The sequence below is a fragment of the Aphelocoma coerulescens genome, chromosome 9, assembly GCF_041296385.1.
Source record: "Aphelocoma coerulescens isolate FSJ_1873_10779 chromosome 9, UR_Acoe_1.0, whole genome shotgun sequence".
Taxonomy (NCBI): domain Eukaryota; kingdom Metazoa; phylum Chordata; class Aves; order Passeriformes; family Corvidae; genus Aphelocoma; species Aphelocoma coerulescens.
The window spans coordinates 4051819-4074361 of NC_091023.1; the positions used below are offsets into that span (position 1 = coordinate 4051819).

The 22543-nt window shown below is 46.1% G+C and overlaps 1 protein-coding gene across 6 annotated transcripts; it reads right to left on the minus strand.

The window, feature by feature from the left end:
* Positions 1 to 1961: 1961 nt before the first annotated feature.
* On the minus strand, positions 1962 to 22003 carry SAP130 (Sin3A associated protein 130). Of its 6 annotated transcripts, none has more exons than XM_069024417.1 (21): positions 21897 to 22001; positions 21291 to 21407; positions 20221 to 20456; positions 19517 to 19675; positions 18329 to 18440; positions 16698 to 16822; positions 15768 to 15892; positions 15045 to 15195; positions 14752 to 14842; positions 14388 to 14492; positions 13221 to 13362; positions 12833 to 12954; positions 10230 to 10532; positions 9064 to 9238; positions 7697 to 7801; positions 6613 to 6974; positions 5014 to 5259; positions 4611 to 4736; positions 3799 to 3902; positions 3015 to 3128; positions 1962 to 2811 (listed from the first exon to the last, which is right to left on the minus strand). In XM_069024417.1, the coding sequence occupies exons 2-21, from the start codon at positions 21400 to 21402 to the stop codon at positions 2653 to 2655; spliced, it is 3174 nt and encodes a 1057-aa protein (XP_068880518.1). In that variant the 5' UTR covers positions 21403 to 21407; positions 21897 to 22001; the 3' UTR covers positions 1962 to 2652. The 6 variants fall into 6 exon arrangements, with proteins under 6 accessions (XP_068880518.1, XP_068880516.1, XP_068880517.1 ...); XM_069024415.1 differs by having other exon boundaries at positions 5014 to 5262; XM_069024416.1 differs by having other exon boundaries at positions 9064 to 9241.
* Between the last annotated feature and the right edge of the window lie 540 nt (positions 22004 to 22543).

Here is a 22543-nt window from a genome sequence, read left to right on the forward strand (position 1 = left end):
CGACCCGGCCCTGAGGGGGGAGCGGCGTTCCGACCCGGCCCTGAGCGGGGAGCGGCGTTCCGACCCGGCCCTGAGGGGAGAGCGGCGTTCCGACCCGGCCGTGAGGGTTAAAAACAGCTTCGGCCGCCGGGACGAGTTTAGTTATAGCCGCGTGTAACATACGGTTGTGGCAGGAGCCATAAGTAGCACAACGGCAGCAACGCAAAAATTACTTTAGTATTTCCAGCTTCCAATGGGGCACCCAAATCCTTCCCTCCACCCTTCTTCACAGCACCATAAAAACCAACGCCGAGAAGTAGTTACTTCATCAAAGGTTTTAGGACATCTTGTAAAAATAGAAGCACTGCATTCCACCCCGAGAGAATTCTCTGACAGCGGGTGTAGGTCAGTGGAGGGGACAGGGTAGGGAGGCAGGGCAGTGTGGCTGTACCAGGTGCGCTTCGTGTACATAAAGGCTAATTAACCACAGCGCTCATTCCTCATTCCCTTCCACGAACACCGGTGAAACACCCGGGCAAAATGAAGAGCAAACTTTGCATAGCCCAGAGTACCCACACTGCACATTCAACCCCAAGAGACAAACTGGCTGAACTCCTTTAAGACTGCAAAATGGAATTTATGCCGATCATTGCTGATCCAAGCTTAAGCAATAAATAAGAGGCATAAAAATGTGAATTGGAGAAATCTGGTTGAATGTCAGTGGATCTTACTTTCTCTTACATAATAGAATCACAGAATGATTGGGGTAGGAAAGGAACTTCAAGCTTGTTGTGTTCCACCCCCTGCCATGGGCAGTCACACCTTCTACAGTTTACTCGTGGCCTTCAACATTATAGAATCTACATGGTTTCCACAGCACAAGAGCAGCACTGTAATTATTGCCACTCTAAGGTATTGGACAGCATCATCCTTTTAGTCTAGATGGCAGGCAGCCTTGAATACCAACTTATGAAAACTAAGGTTACAAAGAATAGGGTGAGAATACTTGGAAGAACAGACCAAGTTCCCAACTTTTGCAGTGCTGAAAACAATCCTTCCCTCCCTTCTTCCCCCCAAATACCTCTCTTTGCTGGTAATGCCTTGGATTGCACCTAAAATCCTTTTGCCAAGATATGAAACAGTTCCCAGCGCTGCAAAAGTCCACTTCATAATCACCAGCAAGCTTCTTGCCGAGTCCTTAGGAACCTGTGAGTGTTGGCACTGTGTTTTATTACCCTGACAACATCAAACAAATACTTGACCAGTTGTGCATGTTCTTCTGTTCCTGAAGGACAAGAAATGCGAGATGATAGCAGCACTTTAATTCCCACCTTTTCTGGTCTTACCTCTGCTTTTAATTTCAACATACACACACAATTACTGTAACTTTCCTAATACCAAAGTTACAATGTCATTATATTAGAATTGTATCTTTCAATGGAAGTGGTTACATTTGAACAAGCAAAATCAAGCTAATAGGAAAGACTCATCCACAGCTGAAACTAATTTGGTTTGCATGTGTTAAAAGTAAAAACACAAGAACAGTGTGGATATGGATATTCTACTTCTCTAATTATAAAAATCAGGAAATAAGAATTAAATGCTGGTTTTTTAATCGAAGTTCTGAAAGAACTCAGTTCTGAATAAAGGCAAAATAACAGCACTGTAACTGGATGAGGAAAAGAATGTACTCTTAAAAGAGTTAGTTCATGAAACTGAAGTTTCCTGCTGAGGAGACTAAAAATGAACTGATTGGTAATTTTTCTAAAATAGTAAGGTTAAATGGACAAGTGCATGGGGGATAATCCATATTTCATCTTTAGGACCTGAATTGGGAGTTGCATTACTCACCTTCCACAGCACAGGGTGCTGGCTGATTCCCAACATGCTGTTTCTTCTCCCCTCAGCTTCTTCCAAAGCTTTGTTTTCAAGCTTGCAGCTTGAAGAGTTTCACTGGTACAAAGGTACTCAAACTGCTCACATACAAAACCCTCCAATTCCTTTATTCATGTTTTCAGGATGTATGTGGTACGTACAATTAACATTACACCAGCTACAGTACCTCTGTTGCAAGAGGTACCTCAACACAAGTATTCCAGAGCACCAACACAGACACAGACACTACAATATCACTTTGAAATTATTTTCCCCCCCCCCTCCCCTTTTGTTTTACCATTTTCTTTTAATCTTGACAGCTAGGACTTCTGAGCTGTTGGAGATTCTTTGTGGCAGATCCCCTAGTGCAGTGGCACTGGTGTAAGAAGGCTGCTTTAGACACTGGAAGGTCAGAATGAGAACTGAATGGGGTAACCGAAAGAGGTGCCATTTCCATTGCTCGGAAGCTTGGCTGCTGTCTGGGTCCATAGCTGTATGTCAGCCTCCTGGAGTCCCCTGCACAATCTCCTGCCTTACAGGTGTGTCCATACCTGACACATCAGGAGTTAAACAGTGGGACTGGAAAGACTTTAAAAAGGGATGAGCCTGAGAGAAATCTTTGTTCATTATGACAAGATCAAGGACAATCCCTTCAGGTCACCACGCTTCACGTGTCCATCTGTTCCCTAAACTCATCCGTTTTTATTCCGATGCTCTGCTTAAAAACAAACCCAAACTACAAAAAGGTTCAGCTCCATTCTGTACACGTTCTCCATTTCCAAAGTCATTAGTCTGCGTTCAAACCTTCTCCTTTCGCTTTAATTTGGACACTTTCTTGACAGTTCCATTCTTGTTTAGAAGCTTCAAAACACGATCCTTGTGATCCAAGACCTTTAGCATGGAGTCTCGAGCCTCATTGATTTGATCCATCACGAGTTTACACCTCTGCATGTTCCCCTGAAAGGAAACACTTGTCATTAACTGCAGAATGTCTGGTCTAAGCAATCCCTTTCCCTTTTCCTACTTGTGCCCCTTGTAACTGGTAACACAGGAAGTGAACCCACATGGGATTTTTTAGGTCAGCTTTAGCTTTTCCTAACAGCAGCAGGATGCTTTATAACTAAGGGTATAGTTTTGGGTTGAGGGGCCACAGGACCTACCTGTATCAGTTCATTGATTCGATGCAAGTCGTCATCGGTTGCTGCCTTTTTCTTAGGAATGAGTCCTTCCTGCAGGGCAGTCAGTCTCTCATACACATCATGCTCCAGGTTTGTCTAAAAAACACCAGCCCTTCATGAGAAGGGTCACTGCCAAGCTGGCAAACACTCGCCCACGTTAACACCACTACACAGAAACAGTGATAATCCATTCCCCTCTCAGCTGCTCTTGTCAGTGATTCAGAAGATGGAGCCTCTGACAAAATGTGGCACTATCCATTCCTTTTAACATCCTATTTACAGGATTGCTCCTCTTCTGAAGAAACATGGATCCTACTACAACTGCTTCCCCTACTTCTCACAATACTATTCCAGGAATGCAGAGGTTTTGGGGAGTTTGGTGCTAAAATGCAGAGCACCTACCTCACCCCCAACCTGAAACAGAAGCATCCAGGAATGTGGATCAGTGCTGCCTCCTCAGATCAGCCGCACCATCCCAAACAGACGCTTCTTCAGACCTGTGCACCAGCAGGAGGGAGTTGCCAGTTTTGATCATCTGTACAAAATACATCAGCTCTTATGTCTGGATCAAAACCAACACTCCAAGTTTCCAAGCCACTTATGCCACATTCCTGAGAAAGGGGAAAGCATGTCCCACTCCCTTTGGGCACTACACACCAGCTCCTTTAGGGTATCCCAATGTACTGAGTTTGTAAGAATGTCTTCCTGTCTTACACAGCCTCATGTTCCCCCATATTGCGGGAAGCTCCAAGCCCCGTGCACCTACCAGCTGTAGTAGCTGCGCTGCACAGAGATGGACCTTCCACCCTTGTGCACGACAGGACACACCCTTCTGACTGGCAATCTCTTGCAGCATGGCCTTCTTCTCTTCTGTCACCAGGAAACACAAGCATACAGTACTCAAATTTCAGGAGCTGGCCAGGCCTCTCTTCTCAAACAACAATAACCCAAGTTCTACTCCCACTACATCCTAATAAATGACAATGAGCAACGTTTTGATTCAGACAGGAAAGGGACTTCCCATCTGCCATGTACCTGACTGCTGCTCTCACTCACTAACAGGTTATCTGTACTTTCAGAAAGGTTACGTCATAACCCATTTTTTTCTCATTTAAAGAATGTAGTACTCAATGTTTCAAACACCTGGCACAAACAATAAAAGGCCCACCTTGTACTATTTCTCGCTCCTAGATGTATTTGCACAGTTGTGAAAACCCAGTTTGCTTAAAAGTTTTTGAAATACTAGCTAAAAAGTCTGGAAGACAGTATCTGATCTCTGTTTTCCTTGCATTAGGTAAAAAAGTCTTCTTTAAAAGCCCATTTGCTACTTCACAAGACTAGTTACACTAAATATGGAATGTTTGTGATTTAACTGGCAAGTATTAGGTAGCAAATGAGAAAACTCAAGTGCAGCCTATCACCACGGCATGTCACTTTTATGAGGATACCTTTTGTGAGCAAGTATCTATCACTGTACATAAGTAGATTCATCGATAACCACACCATTTTAATTTACAAAACTACAGCTAACTCTGTGTAGCCTCCTTCCCTCCTTGTCTGCTCCATCCCGAGTCTGACCTTTGACGCGGACGTCGCTGTATCTCTGGAAGTGGTGGTAAGCAGCTTTCCAAGGGTTGCGGTAATGACGGAGCAGGGTGATCGGCGGCCTGGGACGCACAGGGACGTATCGTACACCTTCCTCGTCTACAAAAGGATCCAGAGCTGCATTATCATCGAGTAGTGAGAGCAGATTGGCATCCACTCCAGCAGCAGACCAGTAAGTGCCACCTCATACAAAATGTGTGTTAAGAAAATTAATTTTCCCTGAGCAGCCCTCTACAAAAAGTGCTGAGGAACAGATACTTGGATTCTCTATTACTCATATTTAGGAAGTGGGAATGTGACAGAGCACCTTCTCTGAGAAACAGAACAGAAAATACAGACACCTGAATAAGAACAAAGACATCAGAGACACCATTACCTATATACTCCTTTGGAGGAGACTTTCGCTTCTCTGCCTTCACCATCAAACTTTTGGCAGTGGATTTCTCATCATCAGTGCTGTTTGTTTCCATCATGTCTCCCTCCTCTGTGGAGATGACATGCTGCTGCTTACGAGGTTTCTTCCTTGGTGAGGCACCAGGTGGCAAATCGCTTGGAGGCATGGAAAGATTGTTGGCCAGCAGTGCCAAAGATGGAGACACAGTACTTGTAGTCAAAGGAGGGACTGCTGAGAGGAAGTAAAGAGAAGAACCCAAACCATCAGCAGTGGGAAGATACTGCATTGTTTGAACACTACCTCCAACAGTATTTCCTGTTTCAGCACAGCGTGAGGAACGTGATAGGTACCAACAGGCCAGAGATCAAGCCAGCAGTCATTATTAGGACAAGCCTGTAAGCTAAAGTTTTTAGTGTCTCATATACATAAAGAATGAGAGCAGAGCCAATTGTACCTCAGTTGCTTCATATTTGAAACTTATGTTAATGTTAACAAAAAGGAATCATCCTAACATCTGTCTGTGTTACTGTAAAAAAATATCCCTCTATACATACACCGGCACAGGTCACTGGCATAGTAAGCAAGTCCCCATCCTCTTGTGATGAGAGAGTCGGATGGAGTCGAAGCACGACTGCAGCACTCTCCTTGCAGGAGTCTGCTTGTACTGCCAAGCCCTCAGCACTGATCAGCAGGTCACTGCACCAATCAACACATGTGTGGAGCTGGCAGCAGCGAGCCAGGTAGTCTGAGGGAACGCTCCCTGAACTTGGAGGGACAATCTCCATCAGCCACGACCAAGGCTGCAGCATAAAATTTCTGGGATGGGATCTCTTGACAATTTGGCATACCCACAAATGCCAGGAAGAGACAGAAGAACCCTGAAGAGCTTAATGCTATCTGCCTATGCTCCAAACACATCTGCAGCAAGGAGCTGCTTTCTTACAGGACAACATACAGCTTCAAGGAGAGTGATAAAACCAACAGCTAAACCTGAACTCTGAAACTCATGAAAGTGGGATGTACTCCTATCACTTTGCCACTGTATAGTGCCCGAGAAGATCTGTAAGGATCTGAATTTACTGACCTTGTCATTTGATAGCAACTATGGCCAAGCTGGCTAAGTAAGGCAATATAATGAACATTTTGAAAAGTTCAAGAGAAAAATATGCATGAATCACAGGAGGGCCCTAGGAAGTCCTAATCTGGCCACGAATTCTTCACATATAAGAAAGGCCACTGGAGCTGAACAGTAGGATTTGTGAACAAACTGAATTTAACTGAGCTATTCCATAATATATCAGTACCACTGCTGACCATATGCATTTTAGGCAAGGAACTCACACAGACTCTCTGAAGTTGGATTATTTGAACATGAACAAAGCAACCACAATAAGAAGGGATGTCATGGGAGATTAGAAAAAAGGCAAACTACATCTTTATAAGGCTTATGGGAACTCTAGTGTTCTGTGCTACCATGGAAGAGATGACCTTTCAGTTTCAAGAGGAAAGTGTTGCAATCCTCCTAATTCCTCCACTGCCTCAAGAACTAAAAAAGCAAGTGGATGATTACCAGCCACCTACCAGATACCGGTCGCATGATGTCCATAGGCTCCATTTCCTCTTTGATTTTGATCTCTGGTACCACAGGGCCCAGCACTGCTGACAGGGCACCGCTCATGGTGGATGGAGGAGCAGGTGCTGCCACGATGGTGGTGGAAGTGGGCGGGGCAGCTGGAACAGCTCCGGGAATGGTGGACAGTGCAGCTGCAGGCTGGGAGGTGGGACTGGCGGCCGCGATGATCGTTGGAATGGCAGAGGGGGGCTGCTGGGAGGTCGGGGGCACTGTGATGGTGGGCTGCTCGCCACCTTGGTTACACACTGCCTCCATAGACACAGGGACTGGAGTGGCCATGGACACGTGAATTTCAGGCTTTGGCTTGCCACTGTAGCACAAATAAAAGCAAAACAAAGTGAAGCGAACTGTATCTCAGTCATAAGCACCCAGCACAAAGGAAATGAGCCAAACTAGAGTCAGACTATCAGTTTTTCCTGCACCCACCTGGCTCAATAAAGTGTTTAACAACAGGAGAAGGCTTAATCTCAGTTATATTTCCTCCTCCTCCCCCTTTCTAATCCTTTGTATTTATTATAGATACTACTTTTTTCCATTCACCGTGACAAGCAAATCCCATGACTAATTCCAGGTAACTTCAAAATACTTGTAAAAGGATCAAAACAGTTTTACAATGCATACAAGAGGATCTTGTACCCAAAACTGTACTTGCCCCATCCTCTGTAGGAGCTCCCACTGTGGCTTACAGTTATAAAATTGTAAAGCCACTGAACTCTACTGAAGCACAGCACAAGCTGCATTTACCTTTCCTCAGCGTTAATTTTCAAGTACTATAGAAAAAAGTTTTGAGGCCTATCTCCCCTTTCAATAGTGGAGGGTTTTTGTTTGTTTCTGTGAAAGCTCATCACCACAGCTTTTAAGGGTTACTTCCTTCAGCTTCACAAACAGCAGAACTTGTCAAGGCTGTTTGTCACAGATTCAAAATAGATTGTTTCCCAAAAGAAAGAAGAATGCTCCAATAGCCAAAGAACACAAGTCAAACAAATGTAATGCAACTGTTGTGATGCAGGTGGCTGTTTCCTAAAGTCTTACCCAGCAGGCCTTGGTGATCCAGACGTGCTTCGCATAGTGCTCTCAACACGTGTGCTGGCCACTTCAGGTGGCTGAGGGGGAATTAAGCTTTTCCGGACTGCCAGCCTGTAAGAGACAGATGGATCTAGGATTCCCACCTCTCTATGCAAAGACAAACACCCCTGAGAGCAAAGAAATCAGCTCTCTTGCACAAACCAGGACAGGAGTTGTGGCTGTAGCACTGCTCTCTGTATTCAGTATAACCAATTCGCTACACAGAGAGTCTCATTTTACTTTTCACATTAGGTATTATATTTTCTTTTAAAAGATTAGTAGCTCTGGCCTAGTCTCACCCAATTTAGGGCTTCTCCAAGAATGCCAGCTGTACTTTCATCCTGTCAGTGAGAACACTTCGCTGCAACTGCCAGGCTCCAGCAGTGCACAAAGGGGTCTGGCCATACTGCTGTCCTGTACTCACTCCTGCTTCAAGACTGAGCAAATCATCTGGAACTAAACAGTGCTCAGATAGGTATCTGCTCCCTCTAGCTGGACCAGACTGTCAGAGCCTGACTCTAGGACCTCAAGGCCTGAGTGTGGATGTTAAGATGATAAGGCTGATTAAGGTATTTTAGAGACTATTTAGTCTCCTGTGGGACCAAAAGTCAAATTATTGTCCAAAATAATCAACCTCTCAAATGGAAACAGTCTTTAGTGATCTACCTCTGACTCTTTAACTTCTCTTTCAGTTTTAGAGCCTGCAGCTTCTCTGCCTTAAAAAAGGTTTCCACCCACATAAAAAATATGCAATTTTAATCTCACAGGACACATTAGTTCCAAATGCTTTCAGTTGCTAGTTGGAAGGAAATGCATTGTTAATTCTAAAGCTGTCTCTTGCCTCTTTATTAAGGCATTTAAAAATAGACAGGCAGCATAAAATATTTTAAGAGTTTAGTTACTCCCTCGCTTTTTCCTAATCAGACTTCACAGCAGGGTACTAATCCTATCCTTTCCACTCATCCACATATTCTTCCAAGAAAAGCACTGAAGACAAAGCACCCAATTCTAATTTTAGTAGATTGTGAACTCTTTCTTTTTATCACACTGAGCAAGAAAGCCTCAGATCCACTTTCCCTCAAAAGGTCACTTTCAAGACCTAAGACACAAACTGTCCTTCTCCTCATTTTATTACTGACAGTACAGAAACCTATATCCTGCCCTGGGGGAGGAGAAGAACGGTTTCACCAATCAGCAGGTTACTCACAACCACTGCTGACTGAATAATCTGCAAGAATATTCCTTATCTCCACTGAAATGATTCTATTTGGCTGGGCTGGACTGCACAGAAGTCACTCACATGTCACTCACATGTCACCTTCAGTTCTACTCACCCATCGGTGGCTGGTTTCTTGCGAAGGATGCTTGGGCGTGGGGAGGAGCCTTGGGCTGGAGCACTGGCACTGGCACTCTGGTTGTGGGTTTGCACAACTGTAGTTGCTGCAGAAGCAGTGTTGAATGTGTTGCTAATAGGATTGGCTACAATGGTGGCTCCATCTGCCAGGACTACTGCTGGGAAGGATGGACATGGACACAGCAGAGAGGAAAACACAGAGAGAGAGTGGAAAGCAGCAGTTACTTAATGAAATGTGATGACAAAGCAGGGGTTTGCAGAGCGTATGTTGTCCATTATCTGAGTCCCTCAGTCACTAACTGCAGTGTTTTCAGGCTCTTTTGTAAGCAGTATCTTTGCCACGAGCAATCTGATCACTGAACCTTCTGCAGGGAAGGTGGAAACTACCTCCTGCCTAACAAAAGCTTCTCAGGAAATAATCTTTTCCAGAAGACAAGGAAAACACAGAAATCACTAGGGATATCACCAACACTATTGGGTCAACAGAGTAACGCTTTTGGTAGAGCCCATGTGGCAACACATGCTAGTTGTACGTAAGCCACATCAGCTGTGTTTGCATTCTGACCTCCTGCCAGAGCCTGTTTGGCCAACTGAGGGATGCACAGCATGTGGACAGCCAGGAAGTCACAACACCGTGCCTGCCAGCTATGCAGCAGCACGTTCTCTTGGATGCCATATCCCATTCCTCCAGTAAGTTGTTGGGGCTTCATCAGACCAAACATTTTTAATGAAAGACGGTTTCTGTCACAGCTCAATATCAGGTTACCAACAGCAGAAGGTACCTGGCTGTATTCTAATTGCTCCTGGGATCTAATGCACAGCCGGAGAACGTCGCTCGCTTTTAAGTTACTTTTCCTACAAGGCCTTACTGAAGGCATTTGTTTAAGCTCAGGCACTGCCAGTCTTTTCCACTGAAGTAACCCATCCAAGGCTGCCCACACACTCCACCTAGTATGCTTTAAAAATAAATCAGTTCAGAAATAGGCAACAGATATTTGCTGGGAGAATATGTGCACGGATGTATTCAGTATCCACCTCTGGACCAAAGAGACTGTAACAACATAATCAGTCAGAGCCAAAGGTGTAGGACAGCAGCTCAGCTGCTCTGTCTCGGTCTGAAGTGAGGACTTGGCTGGTTGCACTTACCTGAGGTCTTGGTGTCGCCTGGTGGCTGCTGGGCACCAATGGGTGCTGGCTGCAGCCCCTGCGTGCCCATGGGTGCAGCAGGGTGGAGTCCCTGTGTCCCGATGGGCGCTGGCTGGATGCCCTGGGCACTGATGGGTGCGGGCTGGATGCCCTGGGCACTGATGGGAGCCGGCTGGATGCCCTGGATGTGCCGGGCGTGAGATGCATCGACTGTCATCAGCTGCATGGGGTTCAGGTGCACAGTGGAGGCCACTCCCACACCGGTCTGGGCTGTGATGGCCGAGTTGGGCGCCTGGGCTGAAACTGGGAGCAGCAACACAGACACCTCACCAGCAGGTCACCTCTGTTCCCCCTACCATCTCTCGCTCAAATAATAACTTTTTTTCAAAGACTTTTTTTGCTTTGAAAAATTAATTTGCCAGTGTGCTTGTTGCAGTAGTAAATTTGAGAGCAGAGAGGTAAGATTGTCTGCCAGAGGAATTAAACATTACTGCTGATTTTCATTCTATTTTTTATTTCAAATTGCAGCAAGAGAGAAAAGATCAGTTAAACTCTGCTTTTAGGTAGACTCAAATTACAGTCTCAGAAAGCTGTGCTGTATTTTTGCTCACTATCGTATTGTATAATGCATGTAAGTACCAACACCTGGCATTTTTTCCTGCTTAGAAAAATAGATTAAAAGTAATCAGAAACCTAAGTAATTTCTTGTGCTCTGAAGTTGAACACAACCTTATCTGGCCTCAGAACACGGCTCACAATTATAGGCTGGATCCCACAGCTCAAATGAACACAATTATCTTTTAGTGGCAGAGCAATGTTCCCAACGATACACCTTCTTTAAGTAGCTCAATTCATTTAAATAAATTCACAGCTCTAAACAACTGATTCCATCTTTTCAGATCCACTATACAGTGTATTACAGTTCTCCCACACAGCACTTAATAATACTGCTGGACCACTTGCAGACCCTGGATCTCCAGATTTCCAGTCTCTACAGAGCCGCACCAGGATTTCTGCAGGCACACACAGAATGCAAGTGTGAACTTGCCAACAATGGCCTTGCTTGCTAACAGTGCAGAACAAGCTGGTTTTATCATTGTCACAGGATTTCCATCAAGTTCTTGTGCTGACAAGACACTCTAAAAACGAGCATCAAAAATTGAAACAAGGTCCCTGAAAATGGCTCTGTATAAAGTGTGGCACATTTATACCCTTAGTCAAAACACTATTGTTGCAAAACTTTCTATCCAACAAAATCCTTTTGGGATACTATGTAAAACACAACCAGCATTTGGAAAACCAAAGCCAACATTCTGCCTCCAAAATTCTGCATTAACTCTCCTTATCTCAGTCATCTTTTAAAAAGTCTCCTCTGCAGCCTGACTCAGCTGTGCTCAGCACAGGTGTACCTCCCTCCTCCTACCCTGAATGCTCTAAGTTGTCACCACCAGCTGCCATAATTAATACCTTCCACGGATTCTTCAAATCAATTTAACAAGTAAAATGTCTCTGTCAATAAGCTCCTGATGAAGAACATACATCTGCACTTATACAAATGACCATTAGCCTACCACCACCCCAGTATGCCTCCAGAACTGGAACTCTTCACTGTGTGCAATTATGTTCTGTCAGGGAAAGTTTAGATTGGATAGTAGGAAAAAATTCTTCCCATAAAGGGTTGTTAAGCCCTGGCACAGGCTGCTCAGGGAAGTGGTGGAGTCCCCATCCCTGGAAGGATCTAAAAGATGTGTGGATGTGTCACTTGGGAAAATGGTTTAGCAGTGGCCTTAAAGGCTAGACTTGAAGATCTTAAAGGTCTTTCTCAACCTTTAGGTTTCTAAGGAACCCTATGATTCTATACTTTCCTGTTCAACAAATGGGCTTTGCCACCTCCCAGTCCTTCTGAATTTCCTCTATACTGCTCATAGGTAACGTGCTGCCAGCAGACACAGATACGCCATGAAAATCCACATCATGCATGTTCTTACAGTCTGAACAGTGGAAATTATCACATTATAGAGAACAGCCCTAAACGAGGTAAGGTAAGGTAAAAATGCTCCTAATTTTGTCACAGAATGATGTAAGTTTGGGTTGTGCATCATTTTTCTGACTGCAAATTATTGTGACATTAATTGCTCCGTTTTTCTAAACAGAACACTAGTGCAAGTGTGAAAGGCAAATTATTTCTTCCCTTTTTGGTTCAGGTTTCTCTCTCAAACTGTACATTCACATGTAAAGATATTAAAAGAGCTTATCAGAACACCAAGGAATGAAGATGTGTCAATGAGTTGGCTTGGTTTGGAGGAATGGAACTGTTTTGATTTGTAGAATCAAAACCTTTTACTTACAGACATGCAACCACTGGGATATCAAATATGAAACTCCTGAGAAAAATGTTATTAGCTGGATTTAGTAGGCTCTGAATTAGTTCAGTACCCTTTGTCCGTGAGTTTTCCCCTCTGTCAACAAGTCATCAGAGACTTTTTGTGACAAATTGTCAGAATCAAGTGCAAATCCTTTTAGTTCCTTCCATCACTACAGCACATACATAAGCTAAAATCTCAACAAAGCACCCAAGGCTGCTTGTCCCAAGCTGGTCTTACCTGGATACTGGCGGATGGTGGACACGGAGCTGGTGATGGGGGTGTAGGTGTGTGCAGTCAGAGGGTAGGCAGAGGGGGGGTATGTAGGTAAGAAATACTGGAACTGGACAGGCACCGACTGCCTACAGGCATCAAAGAGAGCAAGTGTTACACACGTGAGTTCAACAGTTAACCCTTCAACCCCTGCCCTTTAGCACTCCCCGTGCCTTCCAATCTCATCTGTCATAAGCTATCAATTACCTCAACTATCATAATTGATTCAAAACTACCAAATCCCATCCCCCCCAGGCTTCTACAACGTTATTTCCACCACAGCAGAAAAGCAGCAGGGCGCTCAAACCCTTCTCACACACACTCTCATTGACAGAGCTGTTAGTTCTCTGCCCACCTGTTGTCATTTCTGGTTTCCATTGCTACTGGGTTTGGAGATGCCCGGTGGCTGGACAGAGGTATGAGGTTACTCCTCTCTGCTGTGTAATCAGACTGGATCCGGGGAGAAGTGTGTGTGATTTGCTGGGGAACCACTTTAGCTGCATAAAGACAAACACTTAATCAACTGACAGGCAAAGGAAAGGCTAAGAAACACTGCAAAGGCAAGATCAATAACCTTGTCAAAAGAAACAACCAACACTACTCCCTTCCCTCTCAACCCAAAACAACCCACCCCATCCACAGATGATTTCCTATCCCCAACAGACCAAAAGGAGAACAAAGCATTTCTCACCAATTTCTATCAGAATGGATGGATATTCTAAATACATGTATAAACTACACTTGCTAACAAAGTCACTTCAGTGCTCAGATTAAGTTCATTATTTTAGGATCAGCCCAAACCATTCTGATGTCAAGAACAAGTTATCTGAGTTTTGAAAGCAGAGATCAAGGGAAATGAGACCAAGACAGACAAGTGTATGTGGACAGAGGCCACGAAAAGAAAGAAAACACCTACAAAACCTTTACAAGAAACGCTGATGTATGAGATACACTTTCACTCCTTGGAAATAAAAAGAGACTACAAAATTTCAAAAGAACAAGGACGTCAGCAGGAAAACAGACAAACAAAAGGAAACTTATGGAGTTCTGTAGGAAACATCTCAGGCACATTCCACATTCAGGCAAATAAAGTTCCCACCTTTAGACCTTAAGTGTTTTACATTCAAGTGAACACACTAATCAAATTCAGCTAGGCTACACCTAACACCTCAAGAAGCACATGAAGTAACTTACAAAATCAACTAAGAAAGCCATAGTCTATCACCAAGCTGTTACAACTTTTAGAATATCCAATGCAGGTTTCGAAGTGCCAAAAGGCCCAAGTTTGTCTAAAAATTCAAGAGGAAGTAAATGAGCCATTTTATTACCTGCTCATCCTAGAACATCTATTTCTTCCTGGTATTAAAAAAAAATTAGAACAGCAAACCTGTTAATTGGTTTCTCCCAGTTTGAACTGATTTCCTTTCCCTCCTTAATTTGCTAACGTGCACAAACACTTCCAGCATACAGAGAAAAACTGAAGCATCAGTTACACACTTTTCTGAAAACTGCAATCACTCACCAACTGGGATGTTTGAGGTCGTGACAGCTGTAGCATGGGAAGAATGTGAGGGCATTGTCATGGTAACAATGGTGCTTGTAGGCGCTTGGGTGTGAGATACAGAACCTGAAGAAAAAAACCAAACTTAATAGGAGATCTTTCTTTGGAGCCCTACCATGCCAGTGTATCTATATCCTAAAGAGGGCAAAGAAGAACTCAGTAATTTCTCTCCTGAAGCCTGCTCATGCACCTCCAAATGCAGGCTTTACCATGAAAAAGGTTTTGCTCAGAAATGATCAGGTTCTAAATTCAAAGAAGAAAGCCAACAAAAAGCAACAAACCCCACCCCTCACGATGCTCCCACAACAGCATTATGAATACTCACCAGCTGTGGTTGCTGAAGCAATGGTATTCGTTGCCAAAATAGGTGCCACAGTTGCTGCTGCCACTGGAGTACCAGTACTGAAAATGGTTTTCTATGAAAAGAAATTTCTGAAGTTAGAAGACTACTACATTTAAAAATCTATACTTAGTATGGAATCATCTTGCACTGACTGTAAAGAACATTAATTTCTAACTCATACTAACTCTTTTCCAAAATTTAATCTTAGCCTGCAAGCTATAAACAAAAGAGATCTCAAGAAGCAGCAAGAGGGTTTTCTGATGCTTGCAGCTTACCTGAGCCATGGTGTGGAGCTGTGGTTTCTGTGTGCCTATAGCGGGGTGTGAGGGCAGCGTGATCCGTGTGGCCGTGTCCCGGGGCTGCGCCGGCCGCTGGATGCTGATTGCTGCGGAAGGGGGGTGCTGCTGGATAGACAGCGTGGGGCGACTGAACAGGAAGAAAAGTAATCATCAAGATAACCATGTGGATACTGAATATGAAAGATACAGCACAGGGACATGCATCAGGCCTCTGCCTCCTCCCCGGTGGCAGCAGCGCTGCTGTCAATCACGTGGCAAAGCAACGTAAGGAGTTTGAACTACACTGTTGAATCCTCATCTGCCCAATGTACTCAGCCAGAAGGGCAGTCTTATCATAACTCTTATCAGTTCATAAAGGGAACTTCATGTCAGGGATGCTTTTCAACATTCATGTTTCACTTTTTGCTGTGTCTTCGTAAAAAACATGGGCCAAATATTCACAAGTTCCCACAACACAAACTCTGCTGTCCAGGGAGCAGGACTTCAAAAGTGATTCATTAAGGTCTTTCCTTCTCGTAACACAGAGCAGCAGTTCATGTTTATACCCACTTTTATTCACAGAACTGCAAGGATTTGCACTGTGCAAGCATTACTATTTTTGTTTTATATCATTCCACATGTACAGGATTACCAGCTCTGGATGATTAACGTTTCTCCTCACTGCAATTTCTGTCAAGTCAGAGCACTGTAGGTTTTTACCTGAGGCTTGACTCTGTGGCATGTGCTGCTGTTGTGGTTATAACAGGGGACTGAGCTCTCGTGGCTGAGACAGTTGCCACCACTGCAGGAGGAATTGTGCTTGAAGTTGTCACAGGAGGACGAGACTATTAAAAAAAAAAAAAAAAAAAAAAGAGTTAAAGAGAGAACATTCAGAAAGGAAATTCTGCTGTTTAGAGAACAACTAGGAATTACTTGGTTAAATCTGTCTTCCCTATACCTTGTCACTAAGTTTTGGCATTCTGAGACATTTCCAGTCTTTCTGAATTGATCCGCAAGCTCCTAAGCAGAACTGCCCTGGTTTTCAACACACACAGAGCACAGGAACCAGTAACCCACAAAGCTAACAAGACCAGATCTCTTGAGGGTCTTTAGAAAAAAACCCAAAGGTCAGTTCCCTTCAGAATGAAAAGAAATTCCAATCCAAGTATACCCATGAAGTCAGAGGTGATTGGGATCCTAACTGAAAGCACAATGTGAAGATGTTTATCCTCTGTCCTAAGGCTGAACCCTAGCACTGCTTTTAGGGAGCTGATACCTACAATCCTCTCCTTATACGTGCACAAAAGCTGAGATATACATATTACAGTGAGACTTCAAAAATTCTACATCAATTCACATATTGAAGAATAAATCAACACCAGCACATTGTACCGGACTTTTCAGATTTTAAAACTTGAGCATGTCTGAACTAAACTATCTTCCCAGTTTCTAAGCATTTTGGAGACAGATAAAAACCTAATTTCTGGCACCAAGTCTATGAAGGAAATAAAGAAAATAGACCTGGAAGAGAGCTGACAGTAGCTTCAGCCCAGTAATCAGGCAATTAGATGTTATACATTACAGTGGTGTGCCAGGAAGAGCTTGGAGCTGGCGGTCAGTGATGTGCAGAGCTGCCTGGCTGCTACCTGCCTGGATTGGCTGGTGAATGATGTGCTGAACTGCTGGCTGAGCTGCGGCTGCATTTGGCAACTGGGAAGCTGGTCTCAGGACTGTGGTTACTTTGGAACTGGACATCACTGCAGCAGCTGCTGCACCTGGGGAACAAACAAACAAACGAAGCATGTTAAATTCCATGCACCCAACAGCTCCGACACAACCACAGACAGACCCTGACATTAGCTGGCATTTCAGCTCTAATTTCACATGCACATCAGTTCACGTGATGTTGGTGTAAAAATAAGGCTTTCAACAAACATACATAAGGTTTACAAAAACATGTGTGGAGGGGTAGGTATTATTTTAAATTAATTTGCTTTAGAGGTATCTCTTATTCCCCTATAATAGTCTTGTATTGCAAATCCCATGTTTTCTTATTCCAAGCTATGGAAGTCAGTAGAAGTAATACAGTTTGATTACTGAGCCAATGTGTAAATAAGTCACCTGATACCAGCAATGATCTCACCACACCTGATGAAGTTCAGAAGAAAAATACACTTGCAAAAGAAGGAAACCAAAACAAGGAAACACCATACAAAACAAAACAAACAGCCACACCTCCCCCCCAAAAAAACAAAACCAAAACTCCACACCATTTAAACCTGCAATTGATTAATTTGTCTACTGTCTGATCACTCCTGATCATAATAAATCACCAAGGCCAATAGCCTTGCAATCAGTTGATGGACTGGATTGCATACCTTCTGTACATGTCCTCCATTGAAATGACTACCTCAAAAGTTAATAATCAAGAGAAAAAGAGCAGGGAAAAAGGGTAATGTGTACTGAGAGTCCAAGTCTGTGGCAGCTGTCCCCCAAGAAGCAGGTGAGCATTACTTTAGCTACAGATAAACATCCACAGTCCTTCCATCTGCTCTAGCTGAAGATTATGTTTTTGCTCGTGTCAATTTATTTTTCTTGAGTGAGCAAATAACATTGAAGATAAAAAGAAATAAAAGTGACAAATGGTACTTGGAATTCAGATCAATTTAAAGCTGAACTACAAACCTAACCCATAAGACTTCGAAAGTAAAGCTGCAGTCAGAAATCTTACAGGCTGTAAAGAGCACAGGGCTGCATTAAGGGGCTGATCTCCTGTTTTACAAGCTGTAGCATCCAAAATCCTGGGAAACAAGAGCCTGTAGTTGTCACAGGTAAATGCAAATGCACACAATATGATGTGTTAGCATGCATGAGTGGTCCTGTGACAGGGGGATACAAGAATGTGCCTCACAACTGCCCAGCTGCCCCTGCCACAGGTGAGCAATACTTGCTACCAAGAACGTACATGACATTTTGCAGAGTAGGTGAGTCTCTACCAGTGGATATTTTTTCTTGAAAGTGTTGACTGTTTTAACAGTAAAGAATTAGAATAACAGATGTGCTGGTATCTGTCAGCATTTTAAACACTGTCACATGGTGCTGCCCTAAATGGCTGAAGGCAACATAATTCTTAAAAGGCCAGCAGTCACTCACTCATGCTAACAGTTTAAACATCTGAAGAAAGAGTTGCATTAGCGGTGAGGAGTTTCAGAGGTGTGGGCTAAATGCACCAGCTGAGAGACTGTGAACAGGAGGCAGGGATAGCACAGCTGGATCTTTACCTCGGGGCAGATGAGACGCTCCAATGTGCAGCGGAGGCCCAGGAGCACTACTCCTGATGATGGACATCTGCACGTTGGTGGCCATGATATGATGCAAGTTACTGGGATGCCCCTGCAGAGTTCAAGAACAAAACAAGTCAGCTGTGTTGACAAAAATTAATGGCCACAGAATTACCACATCTCAGCCTCAGAGACAGAAAAGAGATTTTGGAGAAATAATCGGTGTACCAAGGCTGCATGCATTAAAAGCTGAGTGGAGAAAGAGGCAGGTGTTTGTACAGGATAAAGTTACAGAGCCTGCTGACACTTGAAGATGTAAACACTTCTCTGTTTCACTGGTCTGTTTTTATGGTTGGTACCTGGGTGACAGTCACCCAGGAGCCACTCACAAACAACCACAGAGTTGGCCCTCCTAGCATTGGTGACGTTAAGGCATAGTTTCATACCACCTCTCCAATAAAGTTGAGAGAATGGTGGAAATCTGGCAAATGCTGGAACAAATTCTATTTTTCCATAGCTCTAGACTTCCCAGAGATATTAATATACGATAAATCCACTGAAATTGCTGCACATCCTTAGCCAGACTAACTCAAGTCCACCTAAAGACACTTTACATCAAAACCCTGAGAGATTTAGTAATGAGGGTTCTGACAAACTATTTTCAAACCACAAGAACTGGCTCTGCAGTCAAGTTAGAGGAGAAAAAATTTTCAAAAGCGTTATCTACACAGGCTCCCTCAAATTTTGTCACTCCTAGTTCAGTAAGAACACCGTGCAAACTCATGAACTGTTCACCAGCCTCTTCTGATCTCCTCCCAGGGAAGCTGAAGAACACTGCAATAATGAATCCCAGCAGTTTGTCTACAGCAGAAATTCTCCAAGTGACACTGATACAGCAGGAGCTTTTAAGGGAAGACCCAGCTTTTGGGTATGGCTCTGCCATCAGAGCCTGGCTGTGCTATCTCAGTTGGATGATTACAACAAATCAGCAGCTTTGTAAAGAGGTGGTGATAACTGAGGCTGAAGTTTAATGATACAAGCAGAACTGATCCAACAACCAGTGGCACTGAATTGGGAAACCTGCTCTTTTACCTTCCCTCCTGCTCCAAAAGCCCACATTTTCAGTTGTACATGTATTGATCTGACCATGCAGTGAGATGGAACAGAAAAGCCACTAAAAAACCACACCTGTTGCCCACTGATAGTTGCCACAGGAATTGTTGGAGCCTGTGGTATGTTGCTTTCCATGGTCACAGTCACTTGCCCAGGGACCTTTGTGGGAGCTGAGAGAGTAGAGGGTGGAGCAGGAGCAATGGGCCGGCTGGGCATGGTGGGCTTCAAGGGAGGCTACAAGAAATGGAAAGACAGAGACATTGGCAACTTCAAATGAGAGCTCAGTGTTGAAGCAGCAATCATTTTGTGGGGTCAAAGCTCGAAGAGAAAGTTTATGCAAGTATGGCTAAATATTTGGAGACGAAAGATACTGAATATTTGGTTATTCCTAACAAAGAAAGGGCATATTTTGTCCTGGAAATATGCAGGTTCTAGCACGAGTCATCAGCAGAATCTGTCAGGTCTATGGTTTTGCCCTACAGACACTGGATATTAACAGTTAATTTTATACCCTGCAGAGAAAATGGAAGATTTCAGAAACTGATTGAAATCACTGTTCTCTTAAAAGATAAACAAAATACACCCCCCTCAAAAATAATGCTGAAATACTAGCAAGTCCTCAGTGTATCATCTGGAACCCACAAGGCACTGCACAGTCAGCAGGAGCATGCAAGGAAAGCTTTAGAAACAAAAGCAGGGAAGGTTTGGGTGTAATTTACTTTTTCTCAACACCGACTCATACAGATTGTATTTTTTCCCCCGATGAATCCTCTCATTACCTTCATAAGCCCATCTGAAAAAGAAAGTGGCACAGCTGGAGTCAAATGTGCTGGTGGTGCTGTCACTGTCACTGGGGCACCAGACTGGACAGGGTGGTGCTGTGTCAGCATCTGGACCTGTGGGTATGGCCGAACCACCACAGGCTCCTGCTTCTCCTCCCGAGGCTGTATGGAGCCACTGGGACCCATGTGTTCTCTGGGAGCAACTTCTGACTCGCGACTAGACTCGTCACTCACTAGTGAAAAAGAAGAGAAGAAGGTATGAATTGTTAAAAAAGTTCGCTTTGGTCACCCACTAGGTCAGAGATGAGACATCAGAAATAGCTAAGTTAAAGAAATTCACTCTTACAATTAAACATATTCCAGTGATGAAAAAACTGGGAACTCTGGCACTGCTTGTGTCTGTTGCCCTCAGAACTGAGGGGTCTGGCAATGTTGGGCAACCTGGGGCCAACTCTGAGAAGTCCATCTAAACCCCTTCTTTAAACACAGATTGACTAACTTTTCACTCAAGTGAAAAAAATTTAATTATCTAAGTAGCTGCCATTAAATCCCACACCAAACAGCATGAAAAACTCCGCATTTAATGCAATATCTATCTGAATATCAAGCTGAAAAAAACCCATAAACCCTCCTGAAAATGCAGCTACTCCCCCAGTCACTTCTGGTGGCCTGCTGAGAACCTGTCACCGTGGCAGGGACAGCAGGACCTGGAATCAGGGTTCCCACTCCATTTCCAGCGCCATGAGATGGATGTTCCCATGCCCACTCGTCACTTCTGCTAAGAACACACCGCGGACGAGCTGAGAGGGACAGACAACTGCGCACAGACACTTGGCAGCAAAGGCGCATCCCCGTTCTGCCGGCGCTTTCCAGAGCCGGCAGCTGACCCGACTCCCACGGCGTTCTCCCCACGCGGAACCGCGGCAGCTTTCAGGTCGGCTGCCACTGCCCGCGGGGCCGCCTCGCTCCTCCCGCCCGAGGCGGAAGAGGGCGATGGACGGGGCGGGGTCACCGGGATCGCTTCCCACCCCTGGAGCCGACAGATGCGGGGCCGGGATCGCGCTTACCTGTGGCGGCGGGGGCGATAATCCCGGCGGAGCCGCTGGTGGGGATGGGCGGCGGCGCTGGTCCCAGGGCGGCGGGAGGCGCGCCCGAACGGGGAAACTGCTGCGAGCTCATATCACCTAGGGGCAGCGCGGCCGTTATGTCGCGACACGCGCGGCCCGGTGCCGCCACCGCCGCCCCCGTCCGTCCGTCCTTCCTCCCTCCCGCTCTCCGGGCGCGGCCCCGCGGCCCCACCCACCCCGGCGCGCCCGCGCGGGCGGGCTCGCGCGGCGCCCGACCAATGGCGGCGGGGCGGAACCGGCCAATCAGCGCCCGCCCTGCCCGCCCCGCCCCGCCGCGCCGCCGTGATGGGCCGCAGGGCCCGGATGTGCCCGGCAGCGCGACGGCCCCGCCGCCTCGGCCCGGGCCGCACCGCACCGCCCCGCTCCGCCCTGCTGTCGTCCCTTCGCGATGCCCCCTCCGCAGCGCTTCCGCCAGCTGAGGCTCGTTCCCTCCCTGTCGCCGTCGCGCTTTGAAGCAGCGGCCGCCGCCCCCTACCCGCAGCCCTTCCTCGGAACCGCCCCCGGCCCGCAGATCGGGGAGATGCCGTGCGCTGGCCGCGGCAGTACCTGTGCCCGGGACGGTGCCGTGCGCCGGTCCCTGAGCCCGGTCGCCCCGCGTCGCCGCCGCTGCCGAGCGCCGCTTCCGCCGCTGCAGCTGCCCGCACCCGATTGGCCGCGGCCAGCCCCGCCCACGCTGAGCTCCCGCGTCTCATTGGCTGCCGAGCCCGCCCTCGGCGCCGCCGGGAGGTGTAGTCCACGCTGAGGTTGTGGCGGGCACAGATCTCGCGAGGCGCGGGAAGGGCGGCGCTGTGCCCGAGCGCGCCATTGGCCGCTCGCCGCGGGGTTTCCGGGGAGACGCGGGGTGGGCGGGGCGCGCTGCGGTCACCCCCGGGCCGCGCCTCGGAGCGCGGTGCCGGCCCTGCTCCGGCCCGACCGCCGCTGGCCACGGCCCCGAGCTCCCGGCGCCCCCGTTCGTGCTCTCCACACCCGGCCAGACCCACTCCCCCCGCCCCCGTAAATCCCCAGCACCCATCCTGGGAAGTGACAAGAGGACATGGCGGGGAGGCATGGGGGGTCCCTGGGGAGGGCACGGAGGGAGTCCGCACCCCTAAAACATCCCAAAATCTCCATAATTCGGGCGGTCTCCAAAACTCCCTGCGGCCCCAAAGTGCTCCCCGTAATCCTGGGAAGGGAGCAAGGACATGGGGGGGGGG

Excerpts from the sequence above, each read along its gene's own strand:
- SAP130 (XM_069024414.1), bottom strand. The coding sequence starts at position 21,402 with ATGAGCTCGCAGCAGTTTCCCCGTTCGGGCGCGCCTCCCGCCGCCCTG. Across the intron at positions 19,676-20,220 it reads TTTCAGATGGGCTTATGAAG|CCTCCCTTGAAGCCCACCAT; the intron begins GTAATGAGAGGA and ends CATTTCTTGTAG. Across the intron at positions 2,812-3,014 it reads GAATCAATGAACTGATACAG|GGGAACATGCAGAGGTGTAA; the intron begins GTAGGTCCTGTG and ends GTTTCCTTTCAG.